This window comes from Sciurus vulgaris (assembly GCF_902686455.1).
Source record: "Sciurus vulgaris genome assembly, chromosome: 3".
In the NCBI taxonomy this organism is placed as follows: domain Eukaryota; kingdom Metazoa; phylum Chordata; class Mammalia; order Rodentia; family Sciuridae; genus Sciurus; species Sciurus vulgaris.
This window is the reverse complement of record NC_136463.1, coordinates 86,143,489-86,160,960: the sequence shown is the minus strand read 5'-3', so window position 1 is coordinate 86,160,960 and position 17,472 is coordinate 86,143,489. Positions and strand designations below refer to the sequence as shown.

General features: G+C 36.6%; 1 protein-coding gene across 2 annotated transcripts in view; it reads left to right on the top strand.

Annotated features, from left to right (window-relative positions):
• Positions 1–8,536: 8,536 nt before the first annotated feature.
• The window catches only part of DPP10 (dipeptidyl peptidase like 10), a 616,119-nt gene continuing 607,183 nt past the window's right edge, over positions 8,537–17,472 (top strand). The window contains exon 1 of one of the 2 annotated variants that reach the window (XM_079135625.1): positions 8,537–9,165. In XM_079135625.1, coding sequence (XP_078991751.1) covers positions 9,094–9,165 — 72 coding nt within the window. In that variant the 5' untranslated portion in view covers positions 8,537–9,093. Of the gene's footprint in view, positions 9,166–9,300; positions 9,407–17,472 lie in introns of those variants that run through there. The other variant, XM_079135626.1, reaches the window with a different exon arrangement.

The following is a 17,472-nucleotide window of genomic DNA, read 5'->3' as shown; positions in this document are numbered from 1 at the left end:
GTTGCATGAGTTGATAATGTTGTCTTCAATTCAGTTCATTTTCAGTGCTAATTTTTTTAAATGAACCTCTTCTATTCATATTTCCTGTCTTCATACTGATAATCTTGGTTCTTAAAACCTTGGCAATTAAACCGGCGCAGTGCCACACACTGCTAATTCCAGCACAGCTCCAGAGGCTGAGGCAGGAGGATGGGGAGTTCAAAACCAGCCTCAGCAATCACTAGCCTCAAAGCAACTCAATGAGATCCTCTCTAAATAAAATACCAAATAGGACTGGGGATGTGGCTCAGTGGTTGAATGCCTCTGAGTTCAATCCCTGGTACCCACCCCCCCCCCAAAAAAAAAAAAGAAACTTTGGCAATTAAGCAATTTGAATCTCCCATAATCAGTCATTTATTTTTTCTAATATTACATATTAAAATAGTCTAAGTATAGCTATACCAACATTACCATTACCCATTATTAATATTGAAAGTATGGGTTTTACTTTACATATACCATCCTCATTCTCCCCCATTTGGGGGGGGGTTTGGTTGTGTAAATCTACATTGTTAGATCACATAGCTATTTTAATAATATTTAACAATCACTATAATCCTTATGTTCATCTCTCTCTACTCCCTTGCTGTCCATAAGTGCTACTAGATCTGTACAGTACTGGACAATTGAAATATAGCTAGTCTAAATTGTTTTGTGTTCCAAATATGCACTAGATTTTGGAAAATTACTAAATATCATAAAATATCCCATGCATAATATTCATATAAATACATTCAAATGATAATATCTTCAAAATATTGGGCTAAATAAAATATTGCCATTTCTTTACATTTTTGTCAGATGACTACAAAAACATTCAAAATTATATATATCATTTTGTTATATTTTGATTCTAACAGTGATGCTTCGTTTAGTAGCTTACTTAAAAATGGAGCATTAGCATAGGATTTCTTAAGTGGTTACATTGATAACAGTCCCTTTATGACCTTTATACTTGAAATTCAATTTTGCTGTATACAATTTCCTAGCCTGTTTTCTTTTTTTTGAATATTTTAAATATGTCATTTCATTTTTCCCTGCTAAATAAGTGCTGCTGTACAAAAATCTAATAAGTTCATATTACTTGATTTTTAAATCAAGTGTTCTTTTTAACTTACATGATCAAAGAATTCTTTTTCTCTTTAAGATCATTTATTTTTATTTCTTATTGATTGTGATGTATTAATATCCTCTAGTACACTATGTGTTTTTTAAAATTTTTTTATTTGTTGTTTTCGGACATACAGGACAGTAGGGTGTATTTTGACATATTATAAATATATGTGATTTTTAAAATAAGTTTATTTTTTTCCAATTTGGGATCACTTACTTGAATTATAGCTTTTGTATTTGTTTTTCCACCTTGCTTTGATTCCTTACTCAGGAACTCTCATAACCTTTATGTTGGACCTTCTTTGTCCTTTATAACCCATGTCACTTTTTCTTGTAACTTTTTTTTGTTCCTCCTTTTCTTTTAGGTTTTTAGTTTTTTTCTCCCTCCCATTTTGATCCCTTTACAATTTTATATTTATTTTCTTTTATGTGCTTTCTAGATAATTTTTCTTTCTAATACAATGTTTCTTTAATTTCTAATTCTTTCTTGAGTTATTCCTTTTTCTAATTCTGATTAATGTTGTTCTTTCATGTCTCATGTGATTTTCTTAATGCCCTTTATTCATTTTAAGAGCGTATGTTTCAGTTTTGAAAAAGTTTTGAGCATGAACTTCATGGCAGACATTTTGGCCATTAATGGAATTTAGCAAACATCAGGTTTGAGGCAGTACATATTTTATACTATGCAGGTTATATGATCTCTAACAAAAACATTGTGATCATAGTATGAAAATAGTCATAGGAAATATTTAAATTAATGAGTGTAGTTATGTTTCACTAAAACTTTATCATAATAGAGGAACAAATGAGTAACTCTGGGTGTGGGAGTCTGGGAAGAGCGTCAAGCATCCTGATACAAGAGACCAATGGGACACTGACTCCCAATAGTGCCCCTTTCACTCTCTGTCAAAGGGCAAAAACCTCTTCTGCTTCCCCTGAATTCTCAGAAATCAGTCCCATGTACTTTCTTATGAATACTCATTGACCACTTGGAGCTCTGGGATGTTTTGGAATTGTCAGGCATGTCATTTGGCTTGCTGCATCATTCTACTTCTTTCTACATAGAAATAAAGCTTGTACAGCTTTTGGTAATCAGGGATTTGTGAAGGTTCTTGTTATCTCCAATTGTGAAATTTATATTTTGTGTTTGATGTCTCATTATCTAGCCTAAACCCTGCTGGTGTCACTGCAGCCCATCTTCCCCAAATAGCACAGTATTCTAAAGAAAGTATGCCAAGCCTAATTTTACTCTTTTTGAAGTTCTCATTTTGAGCATCAGACTTACGCTGCATAGGGATGCTCGCCTTTCTTCCCTCCTCCTACGTCAAGTGGTACTTATGTGTTTTGTTACTTTAAGTAAAAAGTCCAATGCTTGTTTTCTTCCTATAAGATCATTTTTTTTCTGTATTTGTGTATTCTACCAAACATACTAAACAAATTCTTCTTATCCTCCTTTTGGTATTTTTGGCATATGTTCCAAAAACTAATAAATCAGATAAACAAGTGTATTTAAAATGTGTGTAAAGGATGCAGAAGAAGGGTATTTTTCTAATCATCAATGTGTATGAATCTAATAATATTTGTTACAGATTCTGTTTACCTCTTCCACTAATACTTACTAATTGTTAAGTATAACAAATGATAAAATGTTACAAGAAAAGTTGAACTGAAATTAATCAAAACTTTCAAATATAAATCACCTACTGGGAAATGAGGAAGTAAAACTTTGGAATGTGCATTCTAAAATTATACAAACACATACTATATAACCAACAGCAGGAACAATGTTTAGTGCCAAACCCATAGAATTTATGGTATTTCATGATACTTATGGTGATGCTAATAAAAATATGAAACTTAAGCCTCACTAACATCCCTAACATCTTCAGAATGTATTCTCTTGGCATTCCCTACTCTCTGTCTCTCCTCCTATCCTACCATGTCTCTTTCTTCTTTCTCTGATTTGAATAAAGATACATGACTGTAGAAAATATTTATATTTGCAAGACAGAAATAGAATAACTTAAAACATTTTCTTATTCTCCCCAATACATAGAGACTGTTGGAAGATAGGTAGATGGATCAATACAAAAGGAATCCATATCACTAGCATGCAACCCATATAGACTACTAGGTTAAACAGAATTAAACAGTGATCAGTACTGAGAGTTGTATTTTAATGTACCTGATTCCAATGCAGGTTGTATCTCATGATGTCCTGAAACTTCCATTTGTAAAATCTAAACAGATGACTCTGAGTGTGAAAGTATCAATCAGAGAACCCAAGGACTTGGCCTCAAGTTTCCTTTGGAGATTGTGGAATGCTTCTCACTGGCAGAAAGTCTATTGGTGGGGAGAAATGCCAGGGACCCTTTAACCAATGGTCTTCAGGGACCATGCACTCCACTCTGAGACTGTCTCTTATTTCCAAGAGGAAACTTCATGTGACTGTCTGAATTTGGTACTAAATCTTTTAAAAATAAATTGAGTTTGGTGAAAGTGTTACAAAAGATGGAAATCCTCCTTGCCCTCTTGGTGAAGATTTTACAACAGAATTTTCTCTATCAATGTATACATTATTTCCTTGACTTGGAAATGTGCTTTGCACTGTTCTGGGAATCACCTAAGGAAAGACAGCAAGTAACCCACTATAAACACTGAATGTTTGAGAATGCTCAGCATTATGCACTTTCCAAGGGCAAAGGGAAGAAGATGATTTTGAATCATTAGAAAAACTCAACTTGTTTAGGAAAATGAGAAATACCAGGTTCAGAGAATTTTGTTCATCAAAGGCAGACTCATTATCTGAAAACACCAAATGTTATGCCAATGTTTCTAAATACTCTTTCATATCTAACAACCCTTCTGTCATTTGGAGACAGACTCTGACTCAGAAAACTTTATTTTATCTCTAAGGAAGTGAAGATCAGAAAAAAAAAAACATATAAGCAAAAAGGGATAAAAGGTTTTTTTTTTCCCTTTACATCAACATAACCAATTTATTAAATGATTATTCTTTTATAAAGTAAAATAAATAATTGCAAGTCCTTTGTTGAACATCTAGTGAGTGAAAATAATAATAGCCAGAAAATTTCTCACATTCTCAAGTCATTTTGTTTTTATTGATTCAGCTGTACATAGGGAGAAAAATCATATGTGGGAAAAATCATGTGTTGTTTTATTGTCTCAGTAGCCTCATATATGTTATAGAAGGCTGTGAGGTGAAAGGAAGACGTGAGGTGTGTAAATATAGCAACCAAGGAGACTCTACAACACCGGAACCTGTATGAATGAGCAGTTTGTCAATATCCTCAGGTCTCCAGTGAGCAGCAAGAATGGCTCTCAGGATATTGCAACTCTGTCTGCTTCCACCAGAGATCATAATTGGGCTATGAATTTTTATAACAGAAAAGTCTTCCCGATGTAGACAGAGACTGACAAAAAGTTTAGTTAATGCCAAAACAAAAATCTCAGGACGGTGTGAACAGCATACATAGATATCACTGAAACATGTAATGACTTCTTTCTGTTTTCTTTCTCACTTTTAAAATAAACATCTGATATAGTTTACTGAATAGAGCTTTGAAAAGATAACTTGTTTCTGAATATTGCTCACTGTACTGGTTTTCTGCCCAAGGACAGGAGTTGTACTTTGGGGAATTTGAGGAGCCGATTGAGGTGAGAAGAGGTGATTTACAAATCGAAACCAAATGATAGCAGAAGGTGTGAACTAGAGCTGTTTCTTCATCTGCAAAGAGCTAATTGGGCAGATTTCAGGCCAGGTCTCTGAAGGCACAGCTCATGAACCCTGTCTTCCTGATGCTGTGCTCATTATAGACACTCAATATAGGACTGGTTAATGGCAGGGAAACCCCTACCAAGGTGGCCTTTACATGACACTGCAGATTTACCTCAAAAAAAAGAAAGAAGAGGAGGGAAAAGTAAGCTAGAAATTCCAGGCAACTGGCCTCATATGGAGTCTCCTTTGTCTTATCTAATTTATCTGAAATTGAAGAGCTTTTTCTCTAAAGGCTACTCTACTTCACAAAATTTCAAGGGGCTTTTTTCTCTCTGACATATAGAGTTTAACCTGACCTTATTTGTTACATGGTTGTTGTTAGAGAGTTGATTTTGTTTTTTGTTCTCATGTCTATAATTTGATTCGGAAAATTGAATACAGCACCTATGACCTGTATCTGTCTGGAACAACCTATGTTTGCCACACGGATGCTGAAATATTTTAATGATAATCTTGAATTGGTTCAGTACTTACCTAAATTTCATAATCTATCCTCGATCATTCACCTTAATATATCTAGGTAAAATAAGATGTACTGCATTCACATCTTACTTTTAAGGCATCAGATATCAAGGAAAGAAAGACATTGTAGATGTTCACAATACTGTATGTGAGAAGGTGTTTAAGACTTCACAAACCCAAAGAAATACACTGAAGAAGCAGCATTGAAAGTTATGTCTACATTGGAACAGGAAACTGGAATTTGTGATAATTCAGTTTTCTAAAGGAACTGGTGGAGTTGAATCCTACAAAACAGTTTGAATAAAATGGTCACATGTTACAAGACCTTTCTAACCCTAAATAGAGAGAATTTCACTGGGCAATCTTAGTCCTTGTTCAGTGATAAAAATCTGATTCCATTACATGAAAACTATAGGAAAACTTCTATTGCCATCAGTATTATAAAATATATGGTTGCCAATGAGTTAGTTCCTCCAAGATACTATAAATCTATACATTTCTATAAAACTCTCTTAACATATAATTTTTCATTTTCAGAAATACCTTGTAAATTATTTTTTAAATTTTAGTTTTCTGAATCTTAAAAATATATAAAAGATAAAATTATTATTATGCACTTGTGTCTAATGAGATAGCATGGGAAAAATTTGGTGGATGTTAAGAATCCTTTGTGAGATAATTAACTCATCTATTGATTTTTTTGTATTTTTCTAAGCACTTAAATTGACTCAGTAAGTTTTAAGCACATACAAATAATTTATCATTTGGAGGATAGTCTTTTGGCTTATAAAATCAATACATAATCATAGAAATTTAGAGATAAAAGGGATCTTAATGTTCATGTAGTCAAAGCATTTTAATTTTAACAGGTAAGAAAGTGGAGACAGGAGATAAATGACTTCACTCTGGCCCTTCGCTACATGCCTGGAGGAGTAAGAGTAGCCATCTTCTAACATATAGTTAAACAAGTGTTTCCTATCTTCACTGCATTAGGTCTATGTTCATATGAGTAGTTTCAAAATCTTGTAGACATTTGATTACAAACTGGTGTTTTTGTTTTTTCTTTAATGATGCCATATTCAACAACCGTATAAAACAGAACTGCAAACATTTTCTCTTGAAGTGTAAGTGTTCCTATATTTTTTGTGGACATTAAATTTTTTTTTCTTAAATAGGGAATTGATTTGGCTATGAAGTGGAAAATCTAACATTGTAATTCGAATGTATAAAAAAATCAGAATATTTAAATTTGAAAAAAATCAGTTTATTATGTGATTAAGTTTTAATTAGTGCCCTTAACCTAAATCTCAAGAGCTAAAAATTAATGTTCTTAGCTTGAATAAATAACAACCCACTCAAAAGATGAAGACTCGGAAAAGCTTTCTTTAAAAAACATTCTCTCTCTCTCTCTCTCTCTCTCTCTCTCTCTCTCTCTCTCTCTCCCACACACACACACACACACACACACACAGAGCAAGTGAAACATCTTACAACTTATGTCTTGATTTGTAACCAAAGTAAATTTTATGCTGGATACTGAAAATGGATGAAAGTTCAACCACTGAATTGAATCAAATAAGTAATCTTAAATAGAATGAGGATAATTCCCTCCAGTATGTACTTTTCCTGTGTGACTGAAATCTCCATCACAAACTAAATTCCTTCAAGTCAAGCAGATTGTCCAAAATGGAAACCCTTAAAATGATAACTATCCCCAAATAACTACTGAAGAGCAAAACGTAGAGATGAAAACATTTTATAATAACATCTCTTTTCCCCCCTTCCCCACCCCTCAAATTTTATGTGAGAAAAAAATCTTCATAGATTTACTGGATAAACTCCTAGAGAGTTATTTAACCAGTTCCTTGAGTTTTTTTATTTGCTTTATATTTTTACAACTAGCAAAATTAATTCTGTTGGATAGTTATTTCTACTGAAATGGAACAAATATGTCACTCACAATATGACTTGGAGTGCATAGTTTTGAAAAGTTCTCTCCTTCATTGAGATTTGACTTTTCTATTGGTGATCACTGACTTATTTATTTAAAAAAGTGTATTTTGATGGAGCTGTTGATATAGTTAATATTTAAGACAAGCATGATAATTCATGTTTTAGGAATTGACAAGGTTGGAGCACCACCCCTACCATTCTACAACAGCCCTGTCAGGGGACAGATTAATTCATGCACTGAATAATTCAAACTAGAAGGGAAACAATCCTTAGGTGAGGAAACCCAACTCTGGGCTACCCTTCACCACTCCCCATATTCTCATTCTTTGCTCTGAAACTGCATTACAATACTTGGGTATTTGCTTCCTGAGTTTTCTAAATTCAGCAACCTCCAGAAGCATGTAGCTGAGACTGAGGGGCTGCTTGTGGTCCATCTGCATAAGGCATATCCTTCCTACTACCCAAGGGAAAGCCTTGGAGGAACCATGTCCTAGGGGCTCAGGATGAAACTAGTGAACTTTGTCTATTGCATTTCCAAAGACCTGTGCTAACTCTTTGATTTATATTCCTGCTCCAAGTTCCCAGTCCATACACTATGAAGTAAGTTCCTTGTAGTCAGGGGTTTTGGTAGATTTGGCTTGTTATAGTCTCTTTGCCTGATCCCTTTCCTCAGCCTTTACGTATGTTTGGCACATGTAGATGCCCAATAAACACACTTTGGGAGAGGGTTATGTTGATCTGAATAACTTAAAATATGAAGGGATTTCTACATGTTTCCAGGTTTTTTTTTTTTTTTTTTTAAAGTATCAGGTTATCATTAAAGGTTGTTAGCATTTTTAGCCAATATTAGGAATTCCACTGGCATTAACTAGGTAGCTAGCTTTCCGGGGAATCCAGGCTAGAGGCTAAAGGATATCTATTGCCTCAAATCAGGTGGGTCAGAAGCTCAGGTCATGATCTGGGACAACAGTCCCAGGTCCCGACAGGTGTTGCACGCTCTCAGTGGGGCTCCAGGCCCCTGTCTCCCTTTGCCCGCTGCCTTCTAGGAGCACTGGAGCATGCCCAGTGGCAGCGCTAGAGCCACCAAGGGCTTTGCACGGGCTCACTCCGCTTCTCCGGGTTTTAGCAGGAGCCCGCGGGGGGCGGAGGGGCTAGGGGAGCCCGCAGAGCCCGGCAGCCTTGGCTACAAGAGTCGGGAGCTCGCTTGCCACACAGGGCTCTCTCCCGCGTTGCGGTTGCTCGGGAGATGCTGGAGCGCAGCGCTGGGCTGCTCCACCTGGCGCGCTGAGCGCGGTGCCGGGAGCCCCCGAGGGCGGGCTGCTTAGCGGGCGGGGGACGCGGACTGCGGTAGAATGAGAGACGGGCTCATCTGGCGCTGCGAGACATCGCTCCAGCGCGGTCAGGTGCTGGAAGCCAGCCGCTCGCCGCTCCACTAACTTGTCACTTGGTAGTGTCTGGTCTCTACGCTTTCCGGTGGTGGGGGGCGGGGGGAGTGGGGAGTTAGAGGGTCTGCGGTAACCTAAAGAGGGATCCTGCAAGGGGGAGCCTGCCTGCTGCCGCTCTTCTCCCCCTCCTCATTACTCCCCTCCCCCCACCCCATCGCTGCCGCTTTCCCTTCCGCCAATTCGGAGAGCGGCGGGCGCCTGTGACATGCGATCGCTGCCAAGTGACGGTCCCTGAGTCTGAAGTGCCCGCAAGGAAGTGAGCTCCTACGCGGGCCGCCGGCGATGACAGCCATGAAGCAGGAGCAGCAGCCCACCCCGGGGGCGAGGACAAGCCAAGCGCAACCAGCGGACCAGGTGAGAGTTGGCAGCTGGGGCCAGGCCCTCCCAGGAGGGGTGGCTTCAGTCCGCGCTACCCCCGCCTCTCCTCCACGGCTTGGCTCCCACGCCTCCCTCTCCCCACCCTCCCCCCCGCCCCAGTTCCAGGCTCTCCTCTGCTCATCCATGGACTCAGCAGGAAGTTAGCGCTTCTGAGTGCGCTCTGGGGCCCGGCGAGAGGATGCGCAAGGTGGAGAGCCGCGGGGAAGGGGGAAGAGAGGTAAAGGCTGGGGGTTCCCTGGGGAGCCTCTGCGGGCGGACCACCAGGGGAGGGAGAGGTGGACGGGTCCAAGGAATCGGGCTTCTTGGCTTCTATTAGCACACATTGAACGACTCTGCCGCGCTCCGGGAGAAGACCACTTGCAGGGTTCGAGCCCGGTCTTGCTGTAGCCGAGAGGCGCACTGGTCAAAGCGACCCAAGTAGGCAAATGACCTTTAGGCCAACAGAGTTTTCCCTTTCCTTTGTATATTCTTTTGAAGAGACGGCGACGGGGGTCGTAGGGGAGGCTGGGTGGGAGAAGAGGATGTACCCAGAATCTGTAGTCTGCTGAGTAGAACGGGGCTTGGGGAGCAGAAAGGCATTTATCATTAATGGGAGCCTGGAAGGTACTGACTAGTGATTTCTTGGGTCCAGACGTGTTGTGTCTGCAGAGATGAGGTGCCTTGTGTTGGCTGAGGGTTATTTCTGTCCCTTTTCCGTCCTTCCACACCCACCACCCTTTTTTGTTTAGATTTTTAGGGATCTGAACCATAAGGGTATGGTAGATCCCCATCTCGTCTCTGTTCCTGAATTGGGGTGATTCGGGAGTTCAGTGACGCTTTTTCCCAAAGTTATAAGGTCTGGAGCGCTGAGATGCTCAGGCTAGGATAGGGGAGTCTGTGATGAGCCGACTGAAGGTGCGGTCACGTTAACATCAATTAGAACTGGACAGAGAGAGCTGCGCTTAGGTCAGCGCATAACTAAGGAGCTGGAGGACCCAGGCATTGGAGTACAGGAGATAGGGCTCTTTGCCCGGAGCGCACTGTCAAAGGCCGCTGGAGGCGTTCCCGGCAGACACTCCCAGTTCATCGCCAGAAGTGGGGTGCCAGGGGGTGCAAACAGCTAGACTTCAGCATCATCTGGGCTCTTCGCTTATTCTAAGCACTGAAGAGCCTGTTAGGGGAGCTGTCCAAATCGCCCAGGAGTGGCGGCGAGGCAGAGGAAGCTATGCCAGGAATGCTGTTATTAATATTCCAGTCCTGGTCATCTCTCCTGGCTTGTGGTCTCTTTTCTCTTCTTTCCTCCCCTTCTCATTTCCCTCACATATGTTTCACACAGGTGGTGGAGATTTTTCAATGCCTTAAAGATCTCTCTCGGTTTATGTGGTTGAATGTTGCAGTTTTTACAAAGTATTTGTTTTCTTGAACCATTCTCTTTGCTCCATATCCTTAGATAAGTTTGAAAATATTAAAATATTGTATCATAATGTTCCTTCCTCTCATAGTCCCCCCAATCCTAGCACACATTATAATATAGAAACTGGATTGCTGATGCATAAAAATAATTTCAGGAGAGGACCATGGATCCTCTTTCAAGCTGACAGCCCTAAATTTCATTAACAAGCAACTGAGCCTCTCTCCTGCTCCTGTAATGATGCTACCAATAAGAACGATTAGTCAGGTGAGAGTCCCCACATGAAATCTTTGCTCACTAACCTGTGACACCAGCTGGTTACTTGAGGTGCTGCAAACAGTTCAGTGATGGAGGTGGGGAGGAAGAGGCAAAGCAGAGCACACAGAAGCTTCGAATGTATATGTAAATAGTGGACACGTTGTATATGCACAGGAAATCCTTTTGTCACGACTAATCTGGTACTTAAAATTCACAGGATGAGATAGGTTCAAGCTTGAATCCATTTTCCTTGTTAGTATGCACATTTTTATGGCCACTTCAAATATTCAGGGAGTGGCCATCTGCATAAATCCTGTTTTAATTGAGCATTTTTAAGTGATTTTTCTGAGTGTCTACATGATTTTAATATGTCAGTGGTGCACATTTTAAACATGTGTTAAAATTAAAGAGATTGATTTTTGCCAAGGGAAAGAAAGTCAGACAGAAATATACACAGCACTATCCCTGCAAGGTTTTTTTTTTTTTTTAATTCCTAGGAAATTGCTATGTCTACATATTCTTTTGTCCAAAGATTGACATATGAAATGATGGCCATATAATGTAGGTGTTTGCTGTGAATACTTAAACTACTTTCTGTAAGATCCACTAAGTTTTTATGAACAGAATTAGTTATTATGGTTTAATTCCGCAGTTGTCACACAACTTTCATGCATTACTAGATACAATAGCTCTGTAAAAATAGGATTAATTTTGCTGGCTTCTATGATAATTAAAAAGAAGATCCACAAAGTTAGTTTAAAATGTACCTTTATGAAATTCTACCTAGTGGTTAAACAGGGAGCATGTTCCAGCTAATCATTCACTATGTATTGATTTTGGAAGATTTAAACTTTTCAATATTGCCAAAAAAGTCTTTTAGTTTCCATGACAGAGATTTTTATGAACCGCAAAGATGCCTTGCCCTGAGGCCATCAAACACCTATTTCCATTCAGCACCATGGAAGTCTACAGCATTGTTTTCTAAGCAAAAACAATTATGAGTCATATAATTTGGTTACTGTTACAGTCCTATAGGAGGCTTGGCCTCCTGTTTGGTCTTATCTGTTTCTGTCCTCTATCACAGGGTACCATGACCAGAGACTCCCCTAATCAAAAAGCTGCAGGGATTTAAAATATTCTCTTAATATTCTGAACTGTTAGAAAGATTTTTATCATGTTAGTAGTCCTTCTTTTAGAACTTTATTAATGAAACAAATGTTTATAACAGTTATTTTTATTGTTTCCATAACACTCCATTTTTATTAAAGGTCTTAAAATAAATGCTTTGACATAGGTAGATGCAGTCATTTCCACTTAACATGATCAGTATCTCACTTTAATGAGGAATCCAAAATCTTAAGTGACTAATTGTCACCTCCTAAACGTTTGCCACATGTAGCATACTGTTCTTGGGGTTGGATAAGGAGATATTTATTGAATGTATTTTTCTCTTTGAGTCTCAGAACAACTTTTTGAGGCACAGCCTGTTGCTATTCCCATTATAGAAATGAGAATACAGAGGATTAAAGAAATTAAGCAACTTGACCAGCTTATCTTCAGAAGTGATGGAGGTGGTGAAATTAGATTTAGGAGCTCCTTTAAGTCTGAAACCCCATCTCCTACCTTCTACACAATCACAATATAACACATTTCTATTATAGGAAGAGATACTAGTGTGTGTGCGTGCATCCATTACCTTCAATGGCAAATAGATAAAAATTTGTTTAAATCCTCAACTGTAAGTTTAAATAATAAATAATCTTGAAATTTTAGTCAACTCCTTTATTAATTTTACAGTTAACATCTTTTCCTATGATCTAAATAATAAAAATGAATATATAGAATCTCATAAATGCCTAGGAAGTTTTTAGAAAAATCTTTTAGGTCTTTGTGTCACTTGCCTCTGGTAATAATGATAAGATTCTAAAGGTTTGTTAAGTGAGTACATTTTTTATTCAGGAAAGTGAGCTTTAGCATTTACTCACATTTCCACCAGGTGGCACCCTTCTGCTGGATCCAATGGGGAAAAATATTGCCTGAAACACGGGGCTGTCATCTCAGCTCCAAAAACAAAACAAAAACAAAAATTACACCCCATATATATAAATAAAAAATAAAAACAAAATGACATCAACTCTATTTTCTAGAATATGACTTAAAGTATTTTTAAAGAAATGATTTAGCTCCAAAGATTGGTTATGCTTTTTCCTTAAAAAAAAAAAAAAAAAAAAAAAAAACATTTTGGCAGAAAACCAATCTCTTCCAATTCAGCATGTGGCAGCTTCTTGATGAATTAACCCATGGTCAGAACTGTGATAACATATAATGGGTAAAACGCCTGCTGAAAAAATATCCCTTGTACTTTTGACCCTTAAATAATATGAATCAAAAATGTTTCAGCAGAGAAATTGGTATTCAGTGTTTTTTTTTTCTTTAGCTTTGGTCTACTCAACCAGATTAAAAATTTCAAATGTATGTTTGACAAAAAAAAATCTCAAAAAAGTTATTCTTCCATGTCCCCTTGCTAATATGTAAACATGTCATTATTTAGTCAATAAACTATTATTTTTAACATAGGACCTTGAAAATAAATTTTGTAAATCATCTCAAAAACATATTTGATAAAAGATGTATTAATTTTCTTTTAACTATTCAATATTTATAACATTGTACCTCCTGAGGTTGCAGTTCTATACGTTTGGTTAGAAAATATTATTTAAATTTTTAAAAAAAAAATTGAAATTTTTTTGTGGGAGACCAGATTTTCTTCTCTCAATTTCTTATTTTGAACTTAGATAATATGTTAAACATGGAATACGGTATATAATATAAATATTTTATATGTAAAACATTTTATTTACTTAGTTAAGAACATGCCACAAAATATCCCTTGCTGGGAAATGTCTAATATGTCGATATATCTATTTGTTAATTTCAGGGACTGAGCAAACTGCATATTTAAAAAAGATTAAATTATATAAAAACAAGTTAAAGAAAATTGTGTTATTAAATATTAATGCTCCATTATCTTATGAAGCACATTGCTTTAAATGAATTTTAAACTAAAACTCTCCAGTCTGATAAAAAATAAAGCTATTTTAAAGTTTCAGTTTCTTGAATAATTTATGATTATAGAATGCTTGAAGTTTTAGTAGGTATAAGCATATTTATTTACACTGCATCATGTTTCATATAGAATGCTAGAAAGTTATGACTAAGATTTTGATGTTTATACCACCAACTACAAATATTTATTTAACATTGACTATGAGTTACGCACTGGACATCACAGATTCAAGTTCATAGGCAGTCTGGCTCCACCAGGACCCACTGTGTTTTCTTGGGAGGGTTACACGATTTGTCCATTTCATCCATGAATGGAGATGACAGTAGGTCCTTTGCATGCTTCTTTTAAGGATTAACTAAGATAATGTGTAAGTTTTGAATAATGTCTTATACTAAATCCTCACTTTAAATGTGCAGTGTGGAAATAAAAGTCTAGACAAAATTTGAAAAAAAAAAAAAAAAAAAAGGAGGATCAGTAAGCCACATGTATCTAGTCCATTGTTTTAACATGTTGAAAATAATCACATTATTCAGTGCACATATTTGTTTGATTATACATGAGTTTGTGCATACATGTAAATATTATATTAATAGACTTGGACATCAGGTCTAAATCTGGAAGACAATCGCACTTCAAAATATTTTTGTTTCATATCAGCATCCATTCAATCAAAACTTGCTTTTTCACCATTCTATTCTGTAATAGAAAGTAAACCTTGGCTGATCCTCATTAACAGCTTAATTAACTCTAAATATGTTGCCTATTGTTTCCTGTGCAGTACACCTAATAAGATATTTAACCTTGGAAAAATAATATTTGAAGGAAAAAGGTATGCGATTTATAGAAATATATCAGGGGACGGGTGAGATTTTCGTCAGTGAAGCAGGAAAGTGAATACCCATGGAGAACCCACAACTCCAGAATCTGAACCCCTACTGTCATTAGTTATGGGAGAATTGGACTAAGCATTGCCACCATATATTTTGCTGAGGAACTTTATGTGTGTCCTAATCAAGTTCATGTACTATTGAACATTATAATGAGAAAATATGCTAAGACATGCTTCAACCAAGAAAATTCAGATCTTTTTCCATCTGAAAACCAGCATAGGGTCTAAAACAGGTCAAGGAAATGATGGAAAGAATGTAAACTTCCCCACAAATGTATTATCTCATGTTGTTAGAAAAATTTCTATCCTGAATCTATGCTGTCTCTCCTGGAGAAGTCATGCAGCTTAGTCCTGATTATTTCCAGCACACTATTGTTTAAAACTTTCTATTGATCTGATTCACAATTTTTTTTTCCAATAAAGAACCTTGGTGTTCATTTTCCTGACCAGAGAGCACCTGTTCTTTAAGACTTTAGACTGGTCATTTACTACCCCCACACATGCTAGATGCTCCTATCATCTATTACATATTAGTTTAAGAAATGCTTGTCATTTCCAAGATGGCAGAGAAGCTGGGAAGGGGAATCAGAGAAAAGAATGGAGCAATCAGGAGAAAGCTTTCCTATTGTATATTCTTTTTTTTCCAAGCTGTTCCAAAGTCTCAGAATTTCAGACAGACCCAAAACATACATTATAGTAAATATAGTATTTGCTTTGACAATAAATTGAGGCAACTGAGTTTCATCCAAAACTGAAAAAAAAATTTAATGCTCTATTTGGAACTCTTTTGGTTAAGTAATTGTTGTCCACAGTACTCTTTATTTTGCCTTCCATGTGATAAAATTTTTATTTTATTCTTAGCATAAAATATTTGAAAAACTTTAAAATGCAAATTCTACCCAACATGTAGGTGATATGTCTGTTTCAGTAATCAGAACAGTATATTCTGCAACATCTTTGGAATTGTCAAATGATTTTCAGATTTAAGTTGTTTTTAGTGGAGAGTCAACTTGATGGAGAATTGAGAACAGAGTGAAACATTTAAGACTGCATCCTTGCCTTACCATTTACTATGCAATCTATAGCCCCTCAGAAATTCTCAGAATGGTGAGAACGTTGCAATGACTAGAAACAGGAGGTGTGAATGAGCTTGTGTAACATCTGCCCAAGGCAGAAATTGGATAAGTATTTTATTTTAATACTACTGTAGTTCTGCATCTTTAGAGGAGATCATTGCATTTTTTCGAAGGGCAATTTTGCATTTATGTTAATGAAAATTCTGAATTAATATTAGTGTACACCCTTACCAAATATGCAGGCACCATAATACATATAATATACATATATAATTATATATGATATTGAGTTGATGTGTATATACTTAGTATCTAAATACATGAAGTATTTTACAGTTAGATTATTACAGGACATTAGATAAAAATCTATTGTGGCAACTCAACTGATTTCTGCTATTTTTAAATGACAACCTGTTTTCCCAAAAGGCTTACAATCTTCTCTGAAGTATTTTTGGTTTAAAATTCTCTTTCCAGAAGTTTGATTCCAAGAAATGATTGACTTAGAAATTCTTTGCATATGGGAACTGATGATATATTGACTTGAAATTCAAGAAAAGTTATTTGAATGCATAATCAACACAGGCTTTACATTTGGAAACGTTCTCCAGACAAGCTGTGTATTGTCTGACTTTACTATTATTGTAATTTATCATGCTTATCGATTTTCCTGGGTTAGGACAAAAACCTATGTATCAAGTTGCAAGACAGCAAATGAAGAAAAGTGAGGGGAAAAGCCATTTTTATGATCTTTATCCCCACCCTTTTTTGAGAGCTAAATGAAGTTTGAGTTTCTTTTTTCATCTGAGGGTCTCTGTTCTGAAAACAGCAATGCTACAAAACTGAATTACATAATTGGGAAGTTGAATGACAGGTTTTCTTATGATTTATTTTCAAATAATGGGCAAGAGAGACCACTTGAAGTTGCATTAATAATGCTATTTCAGGAAGGAGTAGACCTTTCTCGTTACTGGAACATGGGTTTACTTTGGGTGTGAGGAACTGAGTAAGTGAAAACCCTGATACTCATGCCTCTGCTAATAACTTCTTGCTGCCAGGAATGGTTTAATATAAGTAAATGTATGCAAGAAATGGCCACTTTTTATTTTACATGTTTTGAAACAAATGCTGGAAGTCTTTTTTCATAAAGCAGCCTTTTAATTCAATGCTTCACAAAACTGGCCTAATAATTCTTCTCCCTTAGAAACAATTGAAGATTAAGCACCAAGGCAACCTTCAATCAAATTGAGCTAAAAAATATATCTTTTTGAGAGGAAAAAAAAATTCCTGAAATTCATGAAGAATTTCTCCAATTTAGAAATAGATAATTTGTTGGGTAGGTTAGTCTACAATTTAAATTTTGTGGGAATCTATGAATATATGAAAAGGTTTTTTTATCTACCCCAGTAGCTTCCAGGGACTTTGGAGGGAAACGATTGTACACACCACTTATTTCCTTTGTAGAGTACTATAATACATAAGGGTTCAATAAATAAAGTGAGTATCTACCATTTAAGGGTTATTTCTTTTCTCTGATCATAGTGATTGTGTGTATTTTACTTCCTGACAATCGTATTGATGGTGATACTTGTGCGTGACCTAAACC